The sequence below is a fragment of the Teleopsis dalmanni genome, chromosome 1 (genome assembly GCF_002237135.1).
Source record: "Teleopsis dalmanni isolate 2A chromosome 1, ASM223713v2, whole genome shotgun sequence".
Taxonomy (NCBI): Eukaryota; Metazoa; Arthropoda; class Insecta; order Diptera; family Diopsidae; genus Teleopsis; species Teleopsis dalmanni.
Window position 1 is genome coordinate 114,273,172 of NC_051846.1, and position 25,688 is coordinate 114,298,859.

The 25,688-nt window shown below is 31.5% G+C and overlaps 1 protein-coding gene across 1 annotated transcript; it reads left to right on the forward strand.

The window, feature by feature from the left end:
- Positions 1-23,618: 23,618 nt before the first annotated feature.
- On the forward strand, positions 23,619-24,234 carry LOC119681547. The gene is made up of 3 exons (XM_038094815.1): positions 23,619-23,715; positions 23,792-23,892; positions 23,961-24,234. Exons 1-3 carry the CDS (start codon positions 23,686-23,688, stop codon positions 24,196-24,198), a joined length of 369 nt encoding a protein of 122 aa, XP_037950743.1. The 5' UTR covers positions 23,619-23,685; the 3' UTR covers positions 24,199-24,234.
- Positions 24,235-25,688: the final 1,454 nt, after the last annotated feature.

A 25,688-nucleotide genomic window follows, 5' to 3' on the forward strand; every position in this document is an offset into this window, starting at 1 on the left:
ATTCTTGATATAGAATTATCCTTTGTTTATATATTCCGTGAAATTATATTATTTACGATAGACGTAATTCGACCACTTGAAATAATATAATTCGACTTTGTGTATTAATTCTTGATATAGAATTATTGACATAAATTGATTTAGCTTTGTGTTAATAATTCCTGATGTGGAATTATTCTTTGCATAAATATTCTGTAAAATTATATTATTTACGATAGACGTAATTCGACCACTTGAAATAATATAATTCAACTTTGTATAATAATTCTTGATGTAGAATTACTGAAATAAATTGCTTTAGCTTTGTGTTAATAATTCCTGATGTGGAATTATCCTTTGCATAAATATTCTGTAAAATTATATTATTTACGATAGACGTAATTCGACCACTTGAAATAATATAATTCAACTTTGTATAATAATTCTTGATGTAGAATTACTGAAATAAATTGCTTTAGCTTTATGTTAATAATTCCTGATGTGGAATTATCGTTTGTATAAATATTCTGTAAAATTATATTATTTACGATAGACGTAATTCGACCACTTGAAATAATATAATTCGACTTTGTATAATAATTCTTGATGTAGAATTACTGAAATAAATTGCTTTAGCTTTGTGTTAATAATTCCTGATGTGGAATTATCCTTTGCATAAATATTCTGTAAAATTATATTATTTACGATAGACGTAATTCCACCACTTGAAATAATATAATTCAACTTTGTACAATAATTCTTGATGTAGAATTACTGAAATAAATTGCTTTAGCTTTATATTAATAATTCCTGATGTGGAATTATCCTTTGTATAAATATTCCGTGAAATTATATTATTTACGATAGACGTAATTCGACCACTTGAAATAATATAATTCGACTTTGTGTAATAATTCTTGATGTAGAATTATTGACATAAATTGATTTAGCTTTGTGTTAATAATTCCTGATGTGGAATTATTCTTTGTATAAATATTCTGTAAAATTATATTATTTACGATAGACGTAATTCGACCACTTGAAATAATATAATTCGACTTTGTATAATAATTCTTGATGTAGAATTATGGAGATAAATTGATTTAGCTTTGTGTTAATAATTCCTGATGTGGAATTATCCTTTGTATAAATATTCTGTAAAATTATATTATTTACGATAGACGTAATTCGACCACTTGAAATAATATAATTCGACTTTGTATAATAATTCTTGATGTAGAATTATGGAGATAAATTGATTTAGCTTTGTGTTAATAATTTCTGATGTGGAATTATCCTTTGTACAAATATTCTGTAAAATTATATTATTTACGAGAGACGTAATTCGACCACTTGAAATAATATAATTCGACTTTGTATAATAATTCTTGATGTAGAATTATGGAGATAAATTGATTTAGGAATTATCCTTTGTATAAATATTCTGTAAATTTATATTATTTACGATAGACGTAATTCGACCACTTGAAATAATATAATTCAACTTTGTATAATAATTCTTGATGTAGAATTATGGAGATAAATTGATTTAGCTTTGTGTTAATAATTCCTGATGTGGAATTATCCTTTGTATAAATATTCTGTGAAATTATATTATTTACGATAGACGTAATTCGACCACTTGAAATAATATAATTCGACTTTGTATAATAATTCTTGATGTAGAATTATGGAGATAAATTGATTTAGCTTTGTGTTAATAATTCCTGATGTGGAATTATCCTTTGTATAAGTATTCTGTAAAATTATATTATTTACGATAGACGTAATTCGACCACTTGAAATAATATAATTCGACTTTGTATAATAATTCTTGATGTAGAATTATGGAGATAAATTGATTTAGCTTTGTGTTAATAATTCCTGATGTGGAATTATCCTTTGTATAAATATTCTGTAAAATTATATTATTTACGGTAGACGTAATTCGACCACTTGAAATAATATAATTCGACTTTGTGTAATAATTCTTGATGTAGAATTATCCTTTGCTTTGGACTTGAATTTATTTTTTTTTTTACTAGGTGTATGTGCCATAGTGATTATATGCCAAGTCTCTCGTATAAGAAAAATGCGCGTCTTATATACCCATTCGACAGAGCTTTTGTGTAGCGCCATAATTTTGTTTACAGCTGATCGCACATTATTCTTGTTTACTTTGCCGTTTATTGATTTTCTGTTTCATGTTGTGTGCGGTACTCAGCTTGTGCATTTAACTTCTCTTTAAGCTTCTCTTACAGCGAATATTTTGGCAGTTCTTGTGTTCTTGTGTTAACGCTGCTTTGTTTTGATTCTTGCAAAACGTGTTTTGAAACTACATTCGGTCGGTGGTGGTTTTTTTATTTATTTTGTTTGTTACGATAAATAAAATGCAAATATTCATCAAATTTAAAAAAAAATAAAAATATAATTAACGATAAATAAGGTGAGTTTATTATTTAGTTATTTAATTATATTTTTATATTTCATTTCAATATCATTTCAGATTCGTTTAAGATGTTATTAAGGCTTGCAAGCGGTTTGGGTTTTGGTAAATTGTTTTGAATAAATATTAAAAATAATAAATTTAATAAATATTAAATATTAATTAATCTATTTAATTCCAGATATTTGCAAAATTTATTACCAGTAAGTCTACTTTTCCAGGTTTAAATATAAATATAAAAAGTGTGTCGTTTTGTAAAAAAAACTGTGTTGTATTGATGTGTTTTAGTTCGTGTTGTTATTGTTTTTAGTGCACGTTTATGTAGGTGAAAATTTAGTGTAAATTTCCATCCTTACAAAATTTAAATACGATTCGAACATAATGCAAAAATATACGTGATTATAATAACTAATATAATGCAATAATAATGAAGAAATTTAAAATTCAAACAATTAAGACTAACAAAAAAAAAATACACGTCAGAATCACTCGCCACAATCTATCAGTACATTACGTCTGTATTCCAAACTTTCCCTTAAAAAGGCTACTAGTTTCCACCAGTCTGCACCGTTTAGTGAAGCATAGCATTCAGATGGAGTTAATATGGTTTTGCCCCAGTGGAACCATCTAATTTCACACAGCATAGGGCAGCGCCCCATGAGATGAATGATGTCTTCTTTTTCATACATATTGAAAAGAGTGCAGTCAGTGTTAGTTGTTTGTATGTATGGAATTTAGTTCAGCCTTATCAATTCTGTCCTTGCCTTGAATATTAGTGATATCGTCGCGGCGTCAAACTTGTCATTGAAATAATTTCGATTGTTTAGATTACACTCCAACAGCTTATATGTATTTTTTGTACAAGTGCTTGTCTTTTAAATTGAGTTCTCGAGCTAAGGTCAATATTTTGGAGTATTTGTGTTTGACATTGTCGCAACAAAACTGTTTCAGTAGGATAAGGGGAGCTGCTGTATTCTTCACCAAGTGCATCCCATTGAGCAAAGAACTGCGATCTGGATTGGAGTAGGTATTTTACGACGATTTTTGGCAGCTGGTGATCTTGCATTTTCATAACTTTATTGATATAATCAAAATGCAGTTCTAATGTGAATGTATATAATATTGACAGCCCCGATTCGAGATGAATTGCATAAGATGGTGTATTTTGAGGTAACTTAAAAATTTTCTTTATATAAAACCGCAGTAATTTTTCAGCATCATCAAAATGTTGATAGCCCCACACTTGTCTGCGTAACACATAATCGATCTGACGGTTGCTACGAACACACATTTTTTCTACTAATAAGTTGATTCCAGGTACTATTTAGTGCCACTTTTGGGTCGGAAAGTGTTTGACGAGTGTGATTTGTACATGAATTTTATAACGTCATTAATATCATTATTTACGACGTCATTAATACTCCTAAATATTTGAATTCGTTTACTGCCTCTAGTTCTACCCCATTTAAGTTCCAACTATCGGTCCTTGCTTTTCTACCTCTGTTGTCTTTCACAATCATTACTTTTGATTTATCGCAGTTTATTTGTTAGCTACATGTTTGACAATACTGTTGCAGTGCGTTTATCATCTTCTAGAGTGTTTGGGCATCGTCTGCAAGTAAGACCATGTCGTCCGCATAAATTAATACTTTGTCATCTACATAGAGCGCAAAAAGTAGTGGACTTAGAAGACAACCTTGTTTAACACCACGATTTGACTCAAACCAGTCCGATAGATATTTACTATCCCAAACCGCAGTTGCGTTTTTGATATATAAGCTTTGAATTACACTTAACATCTTCGTTGAGATGCCAATATTACTTAGTTTTAGAAAGAGGCTACATCTATCGATGGTGTCAAAAGCCGCCTTGAAATCTACTAAAAACATATATAATTTGCGTTTACTTTGGAGGAACTCCTTTGCAATTGAGGTCAGCACAAAAATACTGTGTACGATAGAGTATGATTTCCAAAAACCTGCCTGATAATCGCTCAGTAGGTGATATGTTTCCACCCAGTTGGTTAGTCGGGTAAGAAGAATAGAGGGGAATATTTTTGTGAGCACATTAAGAAAAGAGATACCTCTGTAATTAGATGGGTCACCGACATCGCATTCTTTAAATATGGGAAATATAATGTTTTTTTTGAAACTATCAGGAACGTTCTTTGATTCAAAGATGCTATTATAGGCAGTTGTTAAATAATTTACGAATTTCGTTGACGAATTTTTTAGAAATTCTTCCGGTACTCTGTCCACATAGCGCAATGAGTTTTTTGCCGTTTGGATCTAATGTTTTGTCATTTGCATTTCGGGGAGTATTTGCATATCCAGCAGCTGTATATATACTTTCCGTTAACGTTTGGCTGCTACCTAGGCGGGCATTTAGATCTTCTACGATCATCACGTTTGCTGATTTCAATTGAATAAAGGTGTCGTACAACTTTTCGTAATCTGCAGCCCATTTATTACAGTTGAGATATGTCGGAATGATTATAACATCTTCGTTTCTTATCTTCATTTCAACTACCACCGTATTCAAAATCTTTATGAAAGTGCATCTTAATGATTTATTTAGTTGTTTTTTAATTCCGTAAAGTGTACCACCACTCTCCCGTCCTCTGTTGGAAGTTCTAATCGCTGGCACACCGTACAATAAATGATTTGGAAAATACGGTTCGTATCTCTCCAGGTGGGCCTCTGCAAATGTTTCAAAGAGAAAGAAAATGTCAAAGGAATTTACATAATTAAAGAAATGCTTATATATTAACTTATTTGTTATCCCTGCAATATTATATGACAGTAGTTTTAACTCTAAGTTGTAATGAACCTTTTTATCAGCCGAGGTTTTGCTTGCCGGATCCCAGAGTCGTTACAAGAATATTTCTTATAACCCTGAATCTTTCGAATAATAATTTTAAAGCCGGTTAATTGTTCTTTTAATTTCTTTATTTATTTTTTTCCCCGAAATTAATTTTTACAATATTTATAACTTATTTGCTAACAATATGTATTATAATTACAAATATTAAGAATTATTTTATCTCCTAAAATAATAAAAAATCTAACCAATGGTGGATTTGGAACCAACACTACCGACAAGGCTGCGTTGTTTCGGATCAGTGTCACCGACCGGGCTACACTGGTGGACTAGGAACAAACGCTACCGACAAGGCTGCGTTGCTAAAGGGTCAGTGTTACCGACTGGGCTACACTGGTGGACTTGGAACCAACGCTACCGACAAGGCTGCGTTGCTAAGGAACAGTGTTACCGATTGGGCTACACTGGTGGACTTGGAACCAACGCTACCGACAAGGTTGCGTTGCTAAGGAACAGTGTTACCGATTGGGCTACACTGGTGGACTTGGAAAAATGTTAATAAATGTCTAAGTTACCTGATTGTGTGCTTGCTTTGGTTCTGCCAAGTGTTCTGCTTCGTGGGCTGTCATCAAGTGTCTTTCTGTTGATTAATTTCGGAAAACAGGACTTCTAACTGCTGAGTGTACATCGTATAGCTTTCTTCTGAGTTGTTATTGCCGATTTTAAATGCCTGCGGCTGGTATGTTTACTGTTGTTGTTCGCTGCACATTTATTACAAATTTGGCAAAATAAAAAAAAAGAAATGTATTCACTTAATTTATATTTTAAGAAGAATTACATTTTTTTTTTTTAATTTTTATTAAATTAATATTAACTTAATAATCATGATTTTATACGCTAACTTAATAATACCTTAATTTTAAACTTATTAATACCTTAATTTTTATTATTACCTTATACTAACATTTTATTTTGTGTTCATCTTAACTAATAATAAACAAATTTATTTTTAACTAAAAATAGCTTAATTCTATTGTTATATATTTTTTGTATTTTTATTGTTATTTTTTTTTCTAGTTTTACATTAGTCATAATAGTTATGCATAGTGCATTGCCTTTTTTTTGTTTGTGACGAGATGATAAAACTCGTCACAAAGTCTATTACTTGGGTGTGGTCAGTGGTTGCTTGTTAATTTTGATTTGTGCAAGCTGTTTTATTTTTGGCTAGTTTTTTGGATTTATTTTATTGTGCAGTTCATTATAGTTGGTACATATATTTTTTACGTTGGTACCGTATAGTAATTGTAAAGCAGCACCCGCATCATCATTATCGTTCATTAGTTTATTATTTCTGTTCCACCTAAACCATTTGTTTCCTATCGTAATTTATCATCTCTAACGGCAACGCGATGTTTCGAGCTCACTTGCAGTATTTGATTTACCGTCTTTTCATTTTACCGTCTTTTTCTGCCATTTTTTTAGTATCTTTTATTTTTGTTGATGCCGAAACTTGGAGAACATCAGTGCATAGTTTTTGTACTTGTTCACCTAATGCTTTGTTCGCCAGTAGACCTTTGAAAATTAAATTTTTCTTTTTTGCTTGCGTTTCAAGCGTAGAAATCCTTTTACTATCTAGAGGCCTATAAGCTTTGAGATTTTCAACTTCTTTTTTTAGATTTTCGTTTTCTTGCCTTAGCGCTATGACATCCTCAGAAAGGTAGGTAATGTTTTCTAAAACTTCTTTGTTACCATCCTTAATTATATCTTTTAGTTGGTTCACACTCAGATCGCCTACTTTAACTCGGTCCATCTTCAGGTGAGGTTTCAGCTAACATCCTTTTAGCCGACGGATTATATGATGTCTTCACGTTTTTTGATGGCGTACGATGCATGCTTGTTAATTGACAAATTTTATTATTTTTTAACTAATTTGTAAATTACTTTAAAACTATGCTATGTTTTTGTTTTGCCAAATAGATTTACGATTATTCCTTATTCGAAATATATGGTTGTGTACCAACTGTCTTAAATTTGTATTGTTTATTCTATGTTATTTTACATGCATTACATAAACTATGTATATCAAATTTTTTACAATTAAATGTTTATTTGTTGTCTCTGTCAACAGTTTGCTTAGCTATTTTTGACTTATTTATACACTTAATTATAGAACTGTCTCTATCAGATTTTTATTACGTTATTAAAAAACAAAAAAATTACTCTAATTTGGCTACTAATATATGATCCACAAGAGAGCGCCTTATTTATTTTATTTAAAAAAAAGAAAGCTAACACGCGCGCAAATTGGATGCTTTAAGTTGTGAAAACTATTATTTGATTTAATCACTTTATGCATTTCAAATCGTACCGCAACTTATTACTCTAACCTTCACTTCCGTTTACTTGTTTTTTCTTTTAGTTTCCGACGCTGTAGGTTTGATACTTCTTACTTTTTTTTCACTTAAATAGGAGCGACTGCAAAACACGTCGGACTTGGTATACTTGTCCAAAAAATCCTGTTTATTATTATATTTTTAATTATATATATATATTTTTATATATTTATTTCTATGTATTTATTTTTATATATATATTTGTTTCTATATATTTATTTTTATATATTTCGTTTTATATATTTATTTTTATATATTTATTTTTGTACATATGTTTTACATATTTATTTTTATATATTTACTTTTATATATGCATTTTTATATATTTATTTTCATATACTTATTTTTATATATTTATTTTTATATATTTAATAATTTATATTTAGTTTTATATATTTATTTCTATATGCATATATTTTTATATATATATTTATATATTTATGTACCGGTATAAGAAATGTACCGGTGTAAAATATATACCGGTAAAAAAAATGCACTGGGATAAAAAATATACCGGTATAAGAAATGCAATGGAATAAAAAATATACCGGTATTAAAAAACGTACACGTGTAAAAAATACAACGGTATAAAAAATGTACCGATGTAAACAGTATAGCGGTGTAAAAATATACCGGTATAAAAAATGTAACGGTGTAATAACTAAACCGATGCAAAAAATATACCGGTGTAAAAAATATATCGGTATAAAAAATGTACCGTTAGAAAGAATGTACTGGTATAAAAAATTTACTGGGATAAAAAAGATACAAGTATAAAAAATGTACCGGTATAAAAAATGCACCGGTGCAAAATATATACCGGTTAAAAAAATGTACTAGTGTTAAATATATACCGGTTTAAAAAGTGTACAGGGATAAAAAATATATCAGTATAAATAATGTACCAGTGTAAAAAATATACCGGTATAAAATATGTACAGGGATAAAAAATATAACGGTATAAAAAATGTACTGGGATGAAAAATTTACCGGTATAACTTATATACCGGTGTAAAAAATGTACCGTTGTAAACCCTATACCGGTGTAAAAAATATGCCGGTATTGAAAATATACCGGTATAAAAAATGTACTAGTGTAAAACATATACCGATATAAAAAATGTATTGGTATAAAAAATATACTGGTAAAAAAATGTAAATATTTCAAATTTTATTTAATTTAATAAGATATAAAAAATACTTGATTCAAACGAAGTTTTTACAATTCTATATTTTTATTTATAATAATTGCAAATAAACAAAAATATAAAATAACCAATGGGCCTATTTACACTATCATGCAAGTGAGATGAACGTGAGATGGACGTTAGATGAACGTGAGATTAACCTGAAATGAACGTGAGATGAACGTTAGATGAACGTAAGATTAATCTGAAATGAACGTGAGATGAACTTTAGATGAACGTGAGATGAACATGAGATAAACGTGAGATGAACGTTAGATGAACGTGAGATGAGCATGAGATAAACGTGAGATGAACGTGAGTTGAACTTGAGATGAACATGAGATGAACGTGACATAAACGTAAGATGAACGTTAGATGAATGTGAGATGAACGTGATGTCAACATGAACTGTCACGTGAGATGAACGTGAGTTGAACGTTAGATAAACGTTAGATGAACGTGAGATGAACGTGAGATGAACATGAACTGTCACATGAGATGAACATGAGATGTACGTGATATGAACGTTAGACGAACGTGAGATGAACGTTAGATGAACGTCAGATGAACATGAGATGAACGTAAGATGAACGTGAGATGAACATGAGATGAGCGTTAGATGAACGTGAGATGAACATGAGATGAACGTGAGATCAACGTGAGATGAACGTGAGATGAACAAAAGATGAACAAATGATGAACGTGAGATGAACGTGAGATGAACGTGAGATGAACTTGAGATGAACGTGAGATGAACGTGGGATGAACGTGAAATGAACGTGAGATAAACGATAGATGAACGTTAGATAAACATGAGATGAACGTGAGATGAACGTGAGTTGAACTTGAGATAAACGTGAGATGAACGTGACATAAACGTGAGATGAACGTTAGATGAACGTCAGATGAACATGAGATGAACGTGAGATGAACGTGAGATGAGCGTTAGTTGAACGTGAGATGAACGTAAGATGAATGTTGGATGAACGTGATATGAACGTGAGATGAACGTTAGATGAACGTGAGATGAACATGAGACTAATGTGAAATTTACGTGAAATGAACGTGAGGTGAACGTACAACATGAACTGTCCGTTCAATTTACGCTATCATGAAATCTCATGAGCGTGAAATTTGCTTTGTTTTGTGTAAACGTATAAAATGCTTGAGTGGAGTAGTGCAGAGCACAGAAATTGAGAGTATTTAGCATTAAAAGGTAAACATAAACATAACATTGCATATGTGTTCGTGTCAAGCTGAAGAAATGCAGCAAATTTCGTTGTGTTAAATTCATGAACTCACATCACAAGTTCATGTTCATGTTCATGTTCATTTATTTATGATTTATTGACTAATATGGACTGAAGAGCAACTGATTGCAAAAGTAAACGTGTTCGTATTATAACATATTATAACAGAATATATAAAACTACAGGTACAAAAAATGTACAGGTATAAAAAAGATTCAGGTATAAAAAATGTACTGAAAAAAAGAATGTGCTGGTATAAAAAAGGTACCGTTATAAAAAATGTACCGGTATAAAAGATGTACATGTATAGAAAATGTACTATTGTAAAAAATGTACTGGTTAAAAAAAATGTATTGGAAAAAAAGATGTACTGGTATAAGAAAGGTACCGGTATAGAAAATATACAGGTATAAAAAATGTACAGTTATAAAAAATATACAGGTATAGAAAATGAACAGGTGTATTGGCTGTGCATTGTATGGAGCAGAAACATGAACCTGATTTTGATAAGGCAAAAATTTTATATGAAGAAAGGAACCATAATAAGAGGTACTTTCTAGAAATGCTCTCAATACTTCAAGTGCCCAATAATATAAGACTTAATTATAAAACTGATACGGACAACTGTGCTCAGGCTTATAGGAATATTATAAACAAATGACACAGGATGTTTGTAAAGCTTTTTTTGTTTTTTTTATAAATTTTTTTTATAATTTTAATTTTTCTTTTGTATTTTTATTATTGTTTTTTCTCTTGTTGTCATCATTATTATTGTATTTATTGTATGATTTTTCTTTATAATCCGCTATAAAAATGTGAACATCCTATATTTTGTGTAGTTTTCCCTGAAGATGACTATCGAAGATAGTCGAAATATCGGAAATAAAATATAAACGATTTTTAAATATAAATAATAAATTAGTGTCTTTTTATTTATATTAAAATTTGACCAATTAGCCCGGTAACAAATTATTATAATATTTATTTTTATATATTTATTTTTATATATTTTTTTTTATATATTTATTTTGACTTTAATTTTTTATATTTATTTTCATATGAAAATGAATCATATGTTTACTTTTATATTTTTAATTTTATATATTTATTTTTATATATTTACATTTATATATTTATTTTTATATATTTATTTTTATGTCTTTATTATCATATATTTATTTTTATATATTATTTTAATACATTTGCTTTCATATGTTTATTATTAGTAGTAGTAGTAAGTAAGTTCTTTTATTTATGATTATTAAATTGTAACATATTTACAGCAGTTTTAACATTTGACTTATTTTATATTTTAATAATGTATAACATAAGAACTACAGATTATTTAAGACAATAACTATTAAGTTGTCTGTCTATAACTTTTAAGATTAAACGCGATTCGAACATAATGCAAAAATATACAATAATAAACAATATAATGCTATAAAGACAAAAAAAAAATTCAGGCAATTCAGAAAAACAATAAAAGGATATGAGTATAAAATAAATAATATAATTAAGTGATTACAGTATATATTCATTTAATGATATAATTATATAATAATAATGAAATTAAAATGTTTAAATTATGATAACTCATTTGACCGAAAAACTCTTAAGAAACTAAAAATACTTTATAGCAGAAACATATACATATTAGTTTTTAGAAACCCAAACTCTAAGTGTAGTTCACTGTACATCTAATCATCATCAATCTGGAAACGTCAGAATTACTCGTTACTCGTCTGTATTGCAAACTTCCCGTAAAAAGACTACTAGTTTCCGCCGTTTAGTGAATCATAGCATTCAGATGGAGTTAATATGGTTTTGCCCCAGTGGAACCATCTAATTTCACATAGCATAGGGCAGCGCCCCATGAGATGAATGATGTCTTCTTTTTCATACATATTGAAAAGAGTGCAGTCAGTGTTAGTTGTTTGTACGTATGGAACATAGTTCAGCCTTATCAGTTCTGTCCTTGCCTTGAATAATAATAATATCGTCGCGGCGTCAAACTTGTCATTGAAATAATTTCGATTGTTTAGATTATACTCCAACAGCTTATATGTATTTCTTGTACTGCTTACACGTGCTTGTCTTTCAAATTGCACGTGTCTTTCATTTCTTCTACTAAAAAGTTGATTCCAGGTACTATTTAGTGCCACTTTTGAGTCGGAAAGTTTTTGTCGAGTGTGATTTGCAAAATTCATGTTCGACGTCATTAATACTCCTAAATATTTGAATTCGTTTACTGCCTCTAGTTCTACCCCATTTAAGTTCCAACTATCGGTCCTTGCTTTTCTACCTCTGTTGTCTTTCACAATCATTACTTTTGATTTATCGCAGTTTATTTGTTAGCTACATGTTTGACAATACTGTTGCAGTGCGTTTATCATCTTCTAGAGTGTTTGGGCATCGTCTGCAAGTAAGACCATGTCATCCGCATAATTTAATACTTTGTCATCTACATAGAGCGCAAAAAGTAGTGGACTTAGAAGACAACCTTGTTTAACACCACGATTTGACTCAAACCAGTCCGATAGATATTTACTATCCCAAACCGCAGTTGCGTTTTTGATATATAAGCTTTGAATTACACTTAACATCTTCGTTGAGATGCCAATATTACTTAGTTTTAGAAAGAGGCTACATCTATCGATGGTGTCAAAAGCCGCCTTGAAATCTACTAAAAACATATATAATTTGCGTTTACTTTGGAGGAACTCCTTTGCAATTGAGGTCAGCACAAAAATACTGTGTACGATAGAGTATGATTTCCAAAAACCTGCCTGATAATCGCTCAGTAGGTGATATGTTTCCACCCAGTTGGTTAGTCGGGTAAGAAGAATAGAGGGGAATATTTTTGTGAGCACATTAAGAAAAGAGATACCTCTGTAATTAGATGGGTCACCGACATCGCCTTCTTTAAATATGGGAAATATAATGTTTTTTTTGAAACTATCAGGAACGTTCTTTGATTCAAAGATGCTATTATAGGCAGTTGTTAAATAATTTACGAATTTCGTTGACGAATTTTTTAGAAATTCTTCCGGTACTCTGTCCACATAGCGCAATGAGTTTTTTGCCGTTTGGATCTAATGTTTTGTCATTTGCATTTCGGGGAGTATTTGCATATCCAGCAGCTGTATATATACTTTCCGTTAACGTTTGGCTGCTACCTAGGCGGGCATTTAGATCTTCTACGATCATCACGTTTGCTGATTTCAATTGAATAAAGGTGTCGTACAACTTTTCGTAATCTGCAGCCCATTTATTACAGTTGAGATATGGCGGAATGATTATAACATCTTCGTTTCTTATCTTCATTTCAACTACCACCGTATTCAAAATCTTTATGAAAGTGCATCTTAATGATTTATTTAGTTGTTTTTTAATTCCGTAAAGTGTACCACCACTCTCCCGTCCTCTGTTGGAAATTCTAATCGCTGGCACACCGTACAGTAAATGATTTGAAAAATACGGTTCGTATCTCTCCAGGTAGGCCTCTGCAAACGTTTCAAAGAGAAAGAAAATGTCAAAGGAATTGACATAATTAAAGAAATGCTTATATATTAACTTATTTGTAATGTCTGCAATATTATATGACAGTAGTTTTAACTCTAAGTCGATTACTTGGGTCTGGTCAGTGGTTGCCTGTTCATTTTGATTTGTGCAAGCTATTTTATTTTTGGCTAATGGTTTTTTGAAATCTTAATATTGTTGAGTAAAACTGCATAGGTCATGGTAGTTTCTACGAGGGCATTACCGTATATGTGTTTTAATTCACCGAGTGCCGGCTATATTAATATTGTCATTTCTCACGAAAACTTTGGGAGTGCTATTGATGCCTTTAAGATGATTTTTTAATTTCAGTAGTACCAATTTCTGTTCTAGTTTTTCTGTGCTGAGATCTTTCTCAGAAAAAATTCCTGATTCCTGCTAGTTTATTACCATTTTTAAGTGTATTTATAGCTATATCTGCAGTTTCCATTTCCGCCACTAAACGAACTTTGTTCTCTTTTTCATATAATATACGAGTCTCACGGATTGATACATTCTGAACCTCCATTTTTTCCCGAATAAACACTTCTACCTGACTCTTTGTGGAGCAATCTCTTTGTAAACCATTAAGTATGACGTTCCGGCATCTACTTTTTTCAACAAATTTGTTGAGTTCATTGCGATCCGCCGCTCTTTCTTTTTCTTTTTTCAGCTTTTCTAGTTTGAGCGTTTGATTTTCAGTCTGCAAAGTATCCACTTTTTGTACTATACTGCTCAATTGATTATTTAGCTCATGTATATCGTCTTTTGAAGCCAACAATGACAATTGCATGTATATGTTTTGACGTAAATTTCCGAATTTTTTATCAAACTTTTCTGTCATTTGGCGTATAGCTGCCATAACATCATTTAAGCAGAGGTCCGGTGACAGCTCAGAGCGCATACGTTTATCCTGGTGGTGACCTTTAATTACTGGAGTATCTAATTTGTGATTTGCACTTGTTTTGGGAGACCCTTCGCGTTGCATTCTGTTTATGTGTGATTTGCTTATTTTTATTTATTTTTTAATTTTAATTTTACAAAACAGTCAGCCATTTTTTATGGCCCTCTTCGCTTCTATCTGAGATTTATCATAAAATTTTTCCTACTAATGGCGAAATGGTAAAACTTTAAAAATTAGCCTGTGCTTTCTATATGTTATACCTGCTTCAGGCCCCAGAAATTATTGACAAATTATGCAAAATATGACCTTTAATAACCATATTTATTTCAACAACATAACGAATAGTAAATAATATTATCGTATGATTAAAAAAATAAATTGTCTTTGGTGGACCACAAATCAAAAAACTTTGGATAAATGAAAAATTTAACAATGTATTAAAGAAGAGAATAAAGAAGAGTTGAAAGCATACACTTCGTTTAAGCTTTCTTCAATTATAAGGATGGAAATTTTGTAATAATTTTCGACCTACATAAATTTAGTAAATCTATATTTAATCTGAAATTGAAATATATTAATTAACCTTTAACATAGTTATTAGAAACTACTTACCAAAAAGCCACCCAGCCTGCACGCATATGCAACACGTGAAGTAATCTAAAATTAGAAGAAAATAAATTGTTATAAATAGAGAAATATATTTTTATAAAATAAAAAATACATACCTTCTTTATTTATCCCCGTTAATTTATTTGAATAATAATTTAATTACAAACTATTTATTATTATATTTATAAATAATTCAACCATAAAAAAAGCACTAGCTACGCGCTTTTTATAAAAATGTAAACAAACATTTACAAATGTCAAAGAAATGTCAAATTGCAATTCGCTGTAAAACATACACAAGAAAGCTTTTGTGCAAAAGTGCTAAATTGCATTTAGTTCAACTATGATCAGTTCAAAGCTTTGTGTACTTAACACAAAAGGTTCAGACGAATGTGTATAAAAGACTGCTCATTTTTGTAAAAATTTGGCCTTTTTTTTTTAGTCTGTCTTATATTCTATATATTCAGTATAAAAAAAATATATATATATTCACTAACTCCGCTTCCTTAAGTAGGTACTCATTGAGTAAGATAATCACCGAAATCATACGAAGGTACAACCCCGAAACCAGATTAGAAATCACTGTGAACTCCAAAGGGACAACCTCCAAATACAGCTTGTCTCAAGAAAAAATCTCAAGTTTATATATAATTGTGCTTAACTAACCTTTTTGTTTTTTTGAAATACGATTAAAGAAATAATATTAATAATAATAATAATAATAATAATAATATTTTTTATTTTGAAAATTGGACAAATTATTAATCTCAAGGTTTTATCTGGTTACGTTTAATTAAATTCTTTATACTATTTTAATGAATTATTAATATTTTAAATAAATCTGAATTTAAAAATTCAACGCATTACTTTTATTTTAAGAAGTCCCTCCCTTGCAAATATAAAATTATTTAGCGATTCCTGGAAGAGGCTGAGGTTACCACAGTAAAAGATTTTTAACGAACGGGAAAATCCGTGTCGTTACAATTGGCGCCCGAGCAGGGTCAGACAGACTTCTCAAAAGTAAATCAAAGTAATACCCACGTTGCAATGGCACAGGCTAACATGATCAAAAGATAAAATCCAGATACTCTCATTCGTAGTTCAATTTAAGTTAGTTCAACAGAGAAATATACAAGACGTTCGCATAAGCAGCACACCATGGGCTTATTGTATGCTCATGTATTCGACAGGAAGTGATAGTTGGTCGCTTAGAAGTTGAATATCCACAAACAATGCTATTGGAGAAAAGAGTTAGACGCGTACCTAATACGCTGATACAGGATAAACTTATTCACAGTTCAAATTCCGAGTCATATCTCCTTAACTAGCAGCAGAGCAATTAACAACAGAAGCAAGCAACAACAGCAATAGCTAAAATTGTAAGTCCAGTAACGGCAACACTACTCAGGCTAAGCATGTTAACACAAACCACGCAACGTCGAAGTGAACAATACCCAGTACCACTGCACGAAAATTCTTAAGTGTTATGTAAATGTCTCATAACCCCGCCGCAAGGTCCAAGGCCTGACAGAAAAACTGCAGAAGTATGTAATCAACAGCTAGGCACGCAAGATCAACAAATGTTTCAAGTCCAACAGAGAAAATTCACAGATGCAAGCAACACAACGACAAGGATACCCAAAACTTACCAAAAAGAATCCTGAAGTATAGGATTCTTTTCCCCTTCAAATCTCGGCGCTTAAAGTGATAAATAGGATGAAATATTGCTGAAAGAAAGTACTCTCCTCCTGCCGCAATACATGCATGCCAATGCTTGATCCAATTTACCATAATAGTTTTATAGGCCGCCGAAGGTATGGCCTTTAGTTCACGCAACGAATTCTCTTTTATGGCCTCTATGGTCTTAAAACGTGTTCCTCGCAATGGCAAATTGAGTCGGGGGAAGTGGAAAAAGTCACACGGGGCCATATCTGGAGAGTACTCTGCTTGATTGATGATATTGGTCGAGTTTTTGGCTAAAAACTGCGACACTACCAACGCTGTGTGAGCCGGTACGTTATCGTGGTGTAAAATTCATGAGTTTTCCTTCCATTAATCTGGCTTCTTTTTGCGAATGGCCTCACGCAAACGACGCATTACGGCCAAATAATACTCCTTATTGACCGTTTGACCATTTGACCGTCCGGAAAAAATTCATAGTGCACCACACCACGAATATCGAAGAAAACAGTCAGCATAACCTTGATTTTGGACCGAGTTTGGCGTTCTCTTTTCGGTTTCGGCTCAACTTCGAAGCACCATTCTTTCGATTATTGTTTGGTGGGCATATCAAATACATAGACCCATGTCTCATCACTAGTTATGATGCGTTCGAGGAATGTGGGGTGACTATCTGCTTTGGAAATCATCTCTTTGGCCACATCACAACGACGCTTTTTTTGAATGAAATTCAGCTAAAAATCGCCACATGAAAATTTTTTGACTTCTTTGTATAGACGATTAACAAAAACTAATCGTACGATATGCGTTAAACTTTGACAGAATGTGTATAATAGTGTTGCCAGCGTGAAAATAAAAAAAATTCATCAATTGGATAAGCGCGGGAATTTTAAAAAAGAACGAATAAGTTCTTTTTTGATCACAAGGTATACCTCATTATAATATATAATTGGAACAGAACATTCAAGGTAAAGTATCTAATTGCACTTAACATGGTAAATGCCAGCGCGATCCTTGTCACTGTTTTCACCAAGTTGACACACTGCCTTCACGTGATCCCCTCTGGATAGATACAATCATCCGTGCGTACTGAACCAGTAGTAGTGTTGTGTGCAGCGAAATCCTCCTCATTGATATATGATATCGGGCTTGGAAAACGAAGAGGCAGCCTCGGATAAGAAAACGATCTACTGATGACGACAATCAGAAATATTTTAAGGAACTCGGTTTAAAAATATGCACCTGAAATGTCCGAACTCTTTACATAGAAGATGCATCTATAAAGCTGGTTAATGTCTTCAAGAATAATAAGGCTGACATTACCGCCCCCCAGGAAATGCGATGTACGGGACAAGGATGCTCTAAATGAGAACATTGCCTAATACATCTAATACAGCTGCCATGCAACAAAGCACGAATTTGGAGTTGGATTTGCGGTAAGCCGAAAGTTAAGAAATTTGGTCTCAACATTTACACCAATAAACGAAAGGCTCGCAAAAATCCGTATCAAGGCAGATGCTTCGACCGAAGATAAAGGAAATGCTCTATGAACAGCTTGAACAAGCATATGAACGTTGTTTCCATTATGACATCAAAATCATTGTAGGAGACTTCAACACAAAGGTTGGTATATAAGGTAAATTTGGTGCTACTGTCGGAAAGTTCAGCCTTCACACAAAAACTTTTGACAATGGAAGAAGGCTGATTGATTTCGCCGCGGCTAGAAACATGGTGGTTAGTAGTACCAGATTCCAGTATCTCAATATACATAAGGCAACATGGCTGTCACCTGATCAAAACACAAGATCTCAAATTGATCACGTTGTGATAGACGGAAGACATGCGTCCAGTGTCTTGGATGTACGTACTATCCGAGGAACCAACATCGACTTGGATCATTATCTTGTTGCAGCCAAGATCCGCACACGTTTATGTGCGATGAAAAAGGTACGTGAGTAAGCACAGCGAAAGCTAGACGTCGAAAAACTGCACTGCAATCAAACAGACAGCTAATGACTTCGCTACTCGATTCTTCCAATATCTGGAAAATTTGTCTGAAGATGCCAACATATGCGCGCAATGGAACCACATCTCCAACTCTATGAGTACCGCTGCAGATGAGGTGATCGGCTATCACCGTAGACAAAGAAATAGCTGGTACGACCAAGAGTATCGCGACGCTACCGCAGAGAAAGATGCTGCATATCAAACCACCCTGCGGTCAGTTGCTAAAGAACGATATCGGCAAACGAGAAGGGAAGAGAAACGTCTTTTCAGGCGAAAAAAGAAGGAAACAGAAAAACGTGAGTACGAAGAGCTTGAGAAGCTGGGCGACAGGAATATGGCTCGAAATTTCTCTCAAAAAATTTAAAGCCTGACAAATGGTTATAATCGTGGAGTTAATTCCTGCAAAAATGTAAACGGTAATCTGGTGATAAATGCCCAAACCGTGCTTAATATTTGGAGCGATCACTCTCGAAACTACTAAATATGGTAATGTGACTGAAAGCGAAGATTATCCCGAATTTTCAATCGTTGACGAAGAAATAATCATCCCGCATCCCGATTATAATGAAGTTAAAACAGCTATAACGAGGCTCAAAAACAATAAAGCTGCCGACACCGATGTACTTCTGGCTGAGTTGTTTAAAGCTGGTGGCTCAATTTCTTTTGATAAAATTAAGGAGACCAATAAAACTAGCCTTAACAGCATAGGACATGGGACAATAACAACATTAGGAACCATCACCTTCGATTTGAGAGTTAGAAATACTCTAATAAAACACAATTTTCATGTGGTGGAAAATTTCCCAATCCCAACAGATGGTATAATAGGATTGGATTTTTTGAAAAAGTACATCTGTGTACTTGATTATCAAAACAACGGAGATTGGATCATAATGAGACTAGACGATTACCCAGAGTATATTGCAATTCCAGTACGCAATGCATCAAAATGCAATGCTTTAGCATTGTCAGCCAGGTCTCAAGTGATACGGAGTATCAAAATAGAACCTACGTCAGAAGACATATTAATCTCAAATCAAGAATTAACCAAAGGGATACTACCATAGTCAATACATCAAATCCATTTGTTAGAATAATAAATACTACAAATGAAAATGTTGTTATTGAGAATTATCAAATCAAAACACAAAGATTACACTATCACGAATGCATAGCATCTAGTGAATCCCATCATTACTCAAAAAAAAGAAGAAAAATTGGAAAAATTATCAAAATATTTTCCACAGTTTGTTAAAGACAAAGTAAAAACCCTATGTAAAAAATATATAGATATTTTTGCATCTGAAACAGAGATAATTTCAGTCAATAATTTTTATAAACAAAAATTAGGATTAACGGATGACGAACCCGTTTATATTAAAAACTATAGAATACCGCATAGCCAAAAAGATGAAATCTACAGACAAATAAATAAATTGATTAAAGACAATATAATAGAACCTTCAGGTTTAGCCTATAACAGCCCAATTCTATTAGTACCGAAAAAATCTTTGCCTGGTACAAATGATAAACGATGGAGACTAGTAGTGGATTACAGGCAAATAAATAAAAAACTTATCGCCGATAAATTTCCCTTGCCAAGAATTGACGACATCTTAGATCAATTAGGTAGAGCAAAATATTTCTCTTGTCTGGTTTTCATCAAATTGAACTTGATGAAATGTCGAGGAATATTACGTTATCAAAATGCATGCTACAGCTAATTCGCAACATTTGGTCGGATGAATGCATTTCCAACGATTGAAATTTAAGTGTGCTTTGCCCAATCCACAAAAAAGGTGATCCTGCGATCCGTTTGATTCCAAACGAGGTTTCAGACAGGGTGACTCCTTGTCGTGGGACTACTTTAACCTAATGTTGGAAACGATAATTCGAGAAGCAGATTAAAGCCGCAAAGGCACAATATTCTATAAATGTGCAATGCTACTTGCGTATGCCGATGTTACTGATGTCATTGGTCTGAACACCCGCGTAGTCAGTGCGGTATTTTCCAACTTATAAAAACAAGCAAAGCAAATGGGTCTTGTGGTAAATGAGGACAAAACAAAGTATTTTCTGTCAACAAACAAATCTCCTGAGCATCTTGAGACCCACATCACTGTTGACAATTATAAGTTAAAAGTTGTGAAAAACTTTGTTTATTTAGGAATCAGCTTAAACACCAAAAATGTTGTCAGCCAAGAAATTCAACGAAGAATTACTCTTGCAAACAAATGTTACTTCGGGCTAAGTAAGCAGTTCAAAAATAAGGCCCTCTCTCGACAAACAAAAATCACGCTCTACAAATTTCTTATCATGCCTGTCCTGCTGTATAGTGCAGAAGCCTGGACAGTTAGCAACAGTGATGCGAAGGCGTTAGGAGCATTCGAGAGAAAAATTCTTCGAAGATCTATGGTCGCTTACGCGTTGGCGACGAGTATCGAATTAGATGGAACGATGAGCTGTATGACCTATGCCGCGACTTTGACGCTGACTTGATCATGTCGTGCGGATGGAAGAAATTGCTTTGGATAGAAAAGTATTTGATTCGGTATCCGCAACGGGAAGACGTTGTAGAGGATGTCCGCATCTTCGGTGGAAGGATTGGGGGGCGCTCGGTACTACCAACTGGCGTCAGAAAGCAACTAATTGGGCTGACTGGGGGAGGCTATTCGACAAGGTCAAGCACTATCCACGTCTGTAATAGCCAACTACGTAAGATAGTAATATATAAATACTTTTTCAATAATGAAGGTTCACGTCAAACTATAATACCATATATTAATATTTAATAATATTAATAATATTAATATTTAATTTTTAAATTATATTTGTACAATTTTACATAATGCAGTTTTGATTTGCACTCTAAATTTTACAAAATAATTTCGAAAAAATATTTTTTTTGACTTATAAATAAAAATCACTATTTCAATATCAATATCAACCAACGAGCAAAAAAATTGGAACAAAATCACGCAATTCATCGGAAATGTTTTAAGGGAAAAGAAGAAAGATCTGGACGCAACCTAATCTAAAACGAAAAGCAGGAATGAGAGCCGGAGCACATACTCTGACATTAAAAAAAGTAGACTGTAGGGCAAGATTAATTATCTGCAACAGTAGCGGAGTAATACCAACGTAGTCCTGGGGTAGAACAAGGTCTCTAGGAATGAAGGGGAGTGGTTTAGCCCGTGCGAGTCGGGCACTCACATTACGGGGCACCGCATTGTGGTCAGTGCGTAGGCATTCCACTCCTCCTTGCCGCAAAAAATAAACAAAAACAACAAAAAATATCAATATCAATATCAATATCAATATCAATATCAATATCAATATCAATATCAATATCAATATCAATATCAATATCAATATCAATATCAATATCAATATCAATATCAATATCAATATCAATATCAATATCAATATCAATATCAATATCAATATCAATATCAATATCAATATCAATATCAATATCAATATCAATATCAATATCAAATATCAATATCAATATCAATATCAATATCAATATCAATATCAATATCAATATCAAGATCAAATATCAAGGTCAAATATCAAGATCAAATATCAAGATCAAATATCAATATCAATATCAATATCAATATCAATATCAAATATCAATATCAATATCAATATCAATATCAATATCAATATCAATATCAATATCAATATCAATATCAATATCAATATAAATATCAATATCAATATCAATATCAATATCAATATCAATATCAATATCAATATCAATATCAATATCAATATCAATATCAATATCAATATCAATATCAATATCAATATCAATATCAATATCAATATCAATATCAATATCAATATCAATATCAATATCAATATCAATATCAATATCAATATCAATATCAATATCAATATCAACATCAATATCAATATCAATATCAATATCAATATCAATATCAATATCAATATCAATATCAATATCAATATCAATATCAATATCAATATCAATATCAATATCAAAATCAATATCAATATCAATATCAATATCAATATCAATATCAATATCAATATCAATATCAATATCAATATCAATATCAATATCATATCAATAGCGTCTATGTATTTGTGTAAATATGTGTATTAATGTGAGATATAAATAAAATATATAAAAGAATATTAGTCTGAAATATATGATTAAGTATAATGTGAATCTAATCTGAATATGAAGTGAAGGGAAATAATTTACTTAAGAAAATTCTGAAATTGTGATGCATTCAATGTTTGTTTTTCTGGTTAATGTGCTGGCACCTATAATTAATGAGTCAGTTCATGCCGCAAAGGTTGTGGATAAAAGAGTTCATTTCAAAGCTTGTACTGAGGTTTTTCATACTCGAGCTGCTGGCAATGGATGACAAATAGAATGAAAGGAAATCCATTGGGTAGAACTAAAGCACTAGCAATTATTGGCAAAGCAATTCTGCATTGACCAAACAATAAGTAAACATCACAATAATTTTAGTTAATTTTACAAATTATTTGCAACTAATAATTTAGAGAAGACGTTCGCTCGTTGAAGTCCAAATTTGCCTCAATCAGTTCCACTTGTGTAAATACTCATACTTTTGTGAATGACTGCATGCCTAGAATGAGTGGCCGAACAGTTTGCGAAATGCGATACTTAAGAATAATGCATTTGGTATGCTGAAGTGAAGTTTATGCTTTTAATGACCTAGCAAACCTGTTTATTCCAACACTTATTGATTCTCGTGTAATTAAAATTAATTACTAATAATATTAACATTGAAAACATTTAACCGTCAGGTTGGCTTGTGCGCACATGAATACTTAGTAAATTCCACACTTCAGTTCCTACGATATGTCGCTAAAATATTCGCTAACTTTTTCAGTAAGTTTGAATATTTACATCATATCGATTGCTTGCATATTTATTTAAAAGGTTTGAATTTTGTGTTTAAACTCAGCTATTAGCATGGCTTGTTTTGGCAGCCGCTGCAGAGGTCAATACGCAAACGGAGAATACAGATGACAACATAGAGTCGTCGAAAGATAAGTATGATTTAGAGTAAGTGAAACATATTTTAAACCTTCATTACAAAGCGATTATTATTTAACATAACATATTTGTACCAGAATTGATTTCGATGACTTTAGTTTCCGAAAAGAAGTTACTGAGGACTCATTTCTGGCAGGATACATAAGTACAAATTTTAAAGACGCGGACTCGTCTTCGTTATGGATATATAGAGCGGATAAGAATGGTTTTTTAGTAAAGATTTCCTACCGAATTAATCTTGAAATTGATTTGCGAATAGGCGGTCCACCAATTCAATCATTAAGCCCAAAACTTTTACGAACAACTGTTGGTTGAATATTAATCAAAAATAGTTTATTGAAAATAAATAAATTTCAGTTTGTAGTTTGTGAAAAGTGTAAATATAAAATTAAATAAAGATATGTAGAAAAATTTGTTAAAAGTGACTGCACTGAAAGACGTCTAATAATCTATACAACATATAACTTGCATAAACTCTATTATCGTTTTATGTTAACATAGGTATTACGAATTGATAGATGGCAATCAGGTTACCATTAAGGAATGTATAGCAGATGTCTAGTAAATAGCAACAATTTCTAACGTAATTCAAAGTTTCAGTGTATATTTGTCATTCTTTTACAAACCGGACGGATTTTGGCAAAAAATGACCTCATGATCTCCGATTTGGCTGAAATTCTCGGGAAAAAATTTTGTGATTTTTTTTCTAGGAGATATGGACCCATGGGGTTTTGAGAACTGGCATAGTAGACACATTTTCAAATGGCTATATCTCAAGTTCTGTAAAAGGTAGAAACTTACAGCGTTTCAAAGAAAATTGATTGAACTTTTATGAAATTGTTTAAACAATTAAAATTGTTTATATTTAAGTACTAATATTAACTATTAAATTTCAAAAAAAAATTTTTCTTCAAATATATCCCCTGGGATTCCATTTTTTATATTTTATTTAGATTTAGTTTTAAATTTTATTACGAAATAAAAATTTTTAGGATGCGGTTATTTTTTGAAATTTTTTAATATTTTTTTTTCTCCCGCAAAACACATCAAGCACATGCGTACTACATTTCCATTGAATGAATTTTCAAAGAATATACTACATATATTCTTATATAATATTTTTGATTTCGATTAGTAATAAAATTCTACATAAAACCCAAAAATTTCAGGACGATATTGTAATTAGAAGTACTTTTAAAAATTTATTTATCCTTCATATCACACCAAACACATACACACGATTTTTCAGTAAAAAAAAAGGCATATGTCACACAAATTTTTTTTTTTAGTTTTAATTCAAATTAATATATAAATTCTACTTCAAAAATAAATATTTCGACTGTGATATTCATTTTAGAAGTAATTAAAAAAAATTAATTAATTAGGTGTCCTTCACGTTACTCATACGCACCAAAGTACCATGAAATCAATTTTCTAAGGAAAACTATACAATAACTTTTACTTTTTATTTCTTAATTAAATGTATACATAAAACATAACCTTTTAAATTAGTTCTGCATCATTTTTGTTTTTAAATGATGAATTTTAACATAATTAAACCCTTTAATAAACTTTTTTCTTATATAGGTGAAGTTAATTAGTTTCATACTAGCCGAACTACCTAGAAAAGTGCAGCACATAATCACACCTGCTATTTTGCTACAGTTGGAAAAATACTCTGCACAGGTAAAAAATGTTATAGGAAAGAAACTGTAAGGAGCTAAAAACAAAATATTTTTTTTATGGTTTTTACAATGATTTTATTAGTTCTCATTTCATTATTGATACATAATCTGTAATGTCTG

Bases quoted from the DNA above. Each gene is read 5' to 3' on its own strand.
- LOC119681547 (XM_038094815.1), top strand. From the start codon at position 23,686: ATGTCGCTAAAATATTCGCTAACTTTTTCA. The intron at 23,716-23,791 runs GTAAGTTTGAAT...GTTTAAACTCAG, and splicing joins AATATTCGCTAACTTTTTCA to CTATTAGCATGGCTTGTTTT. The intron at 23,893-23,960 runs GTAAGTGAAACA...TATTTGTACCAG, and splicing joins AAAGATAAGTATGATTTAGA to AATTGATTTCGATGACTTTA.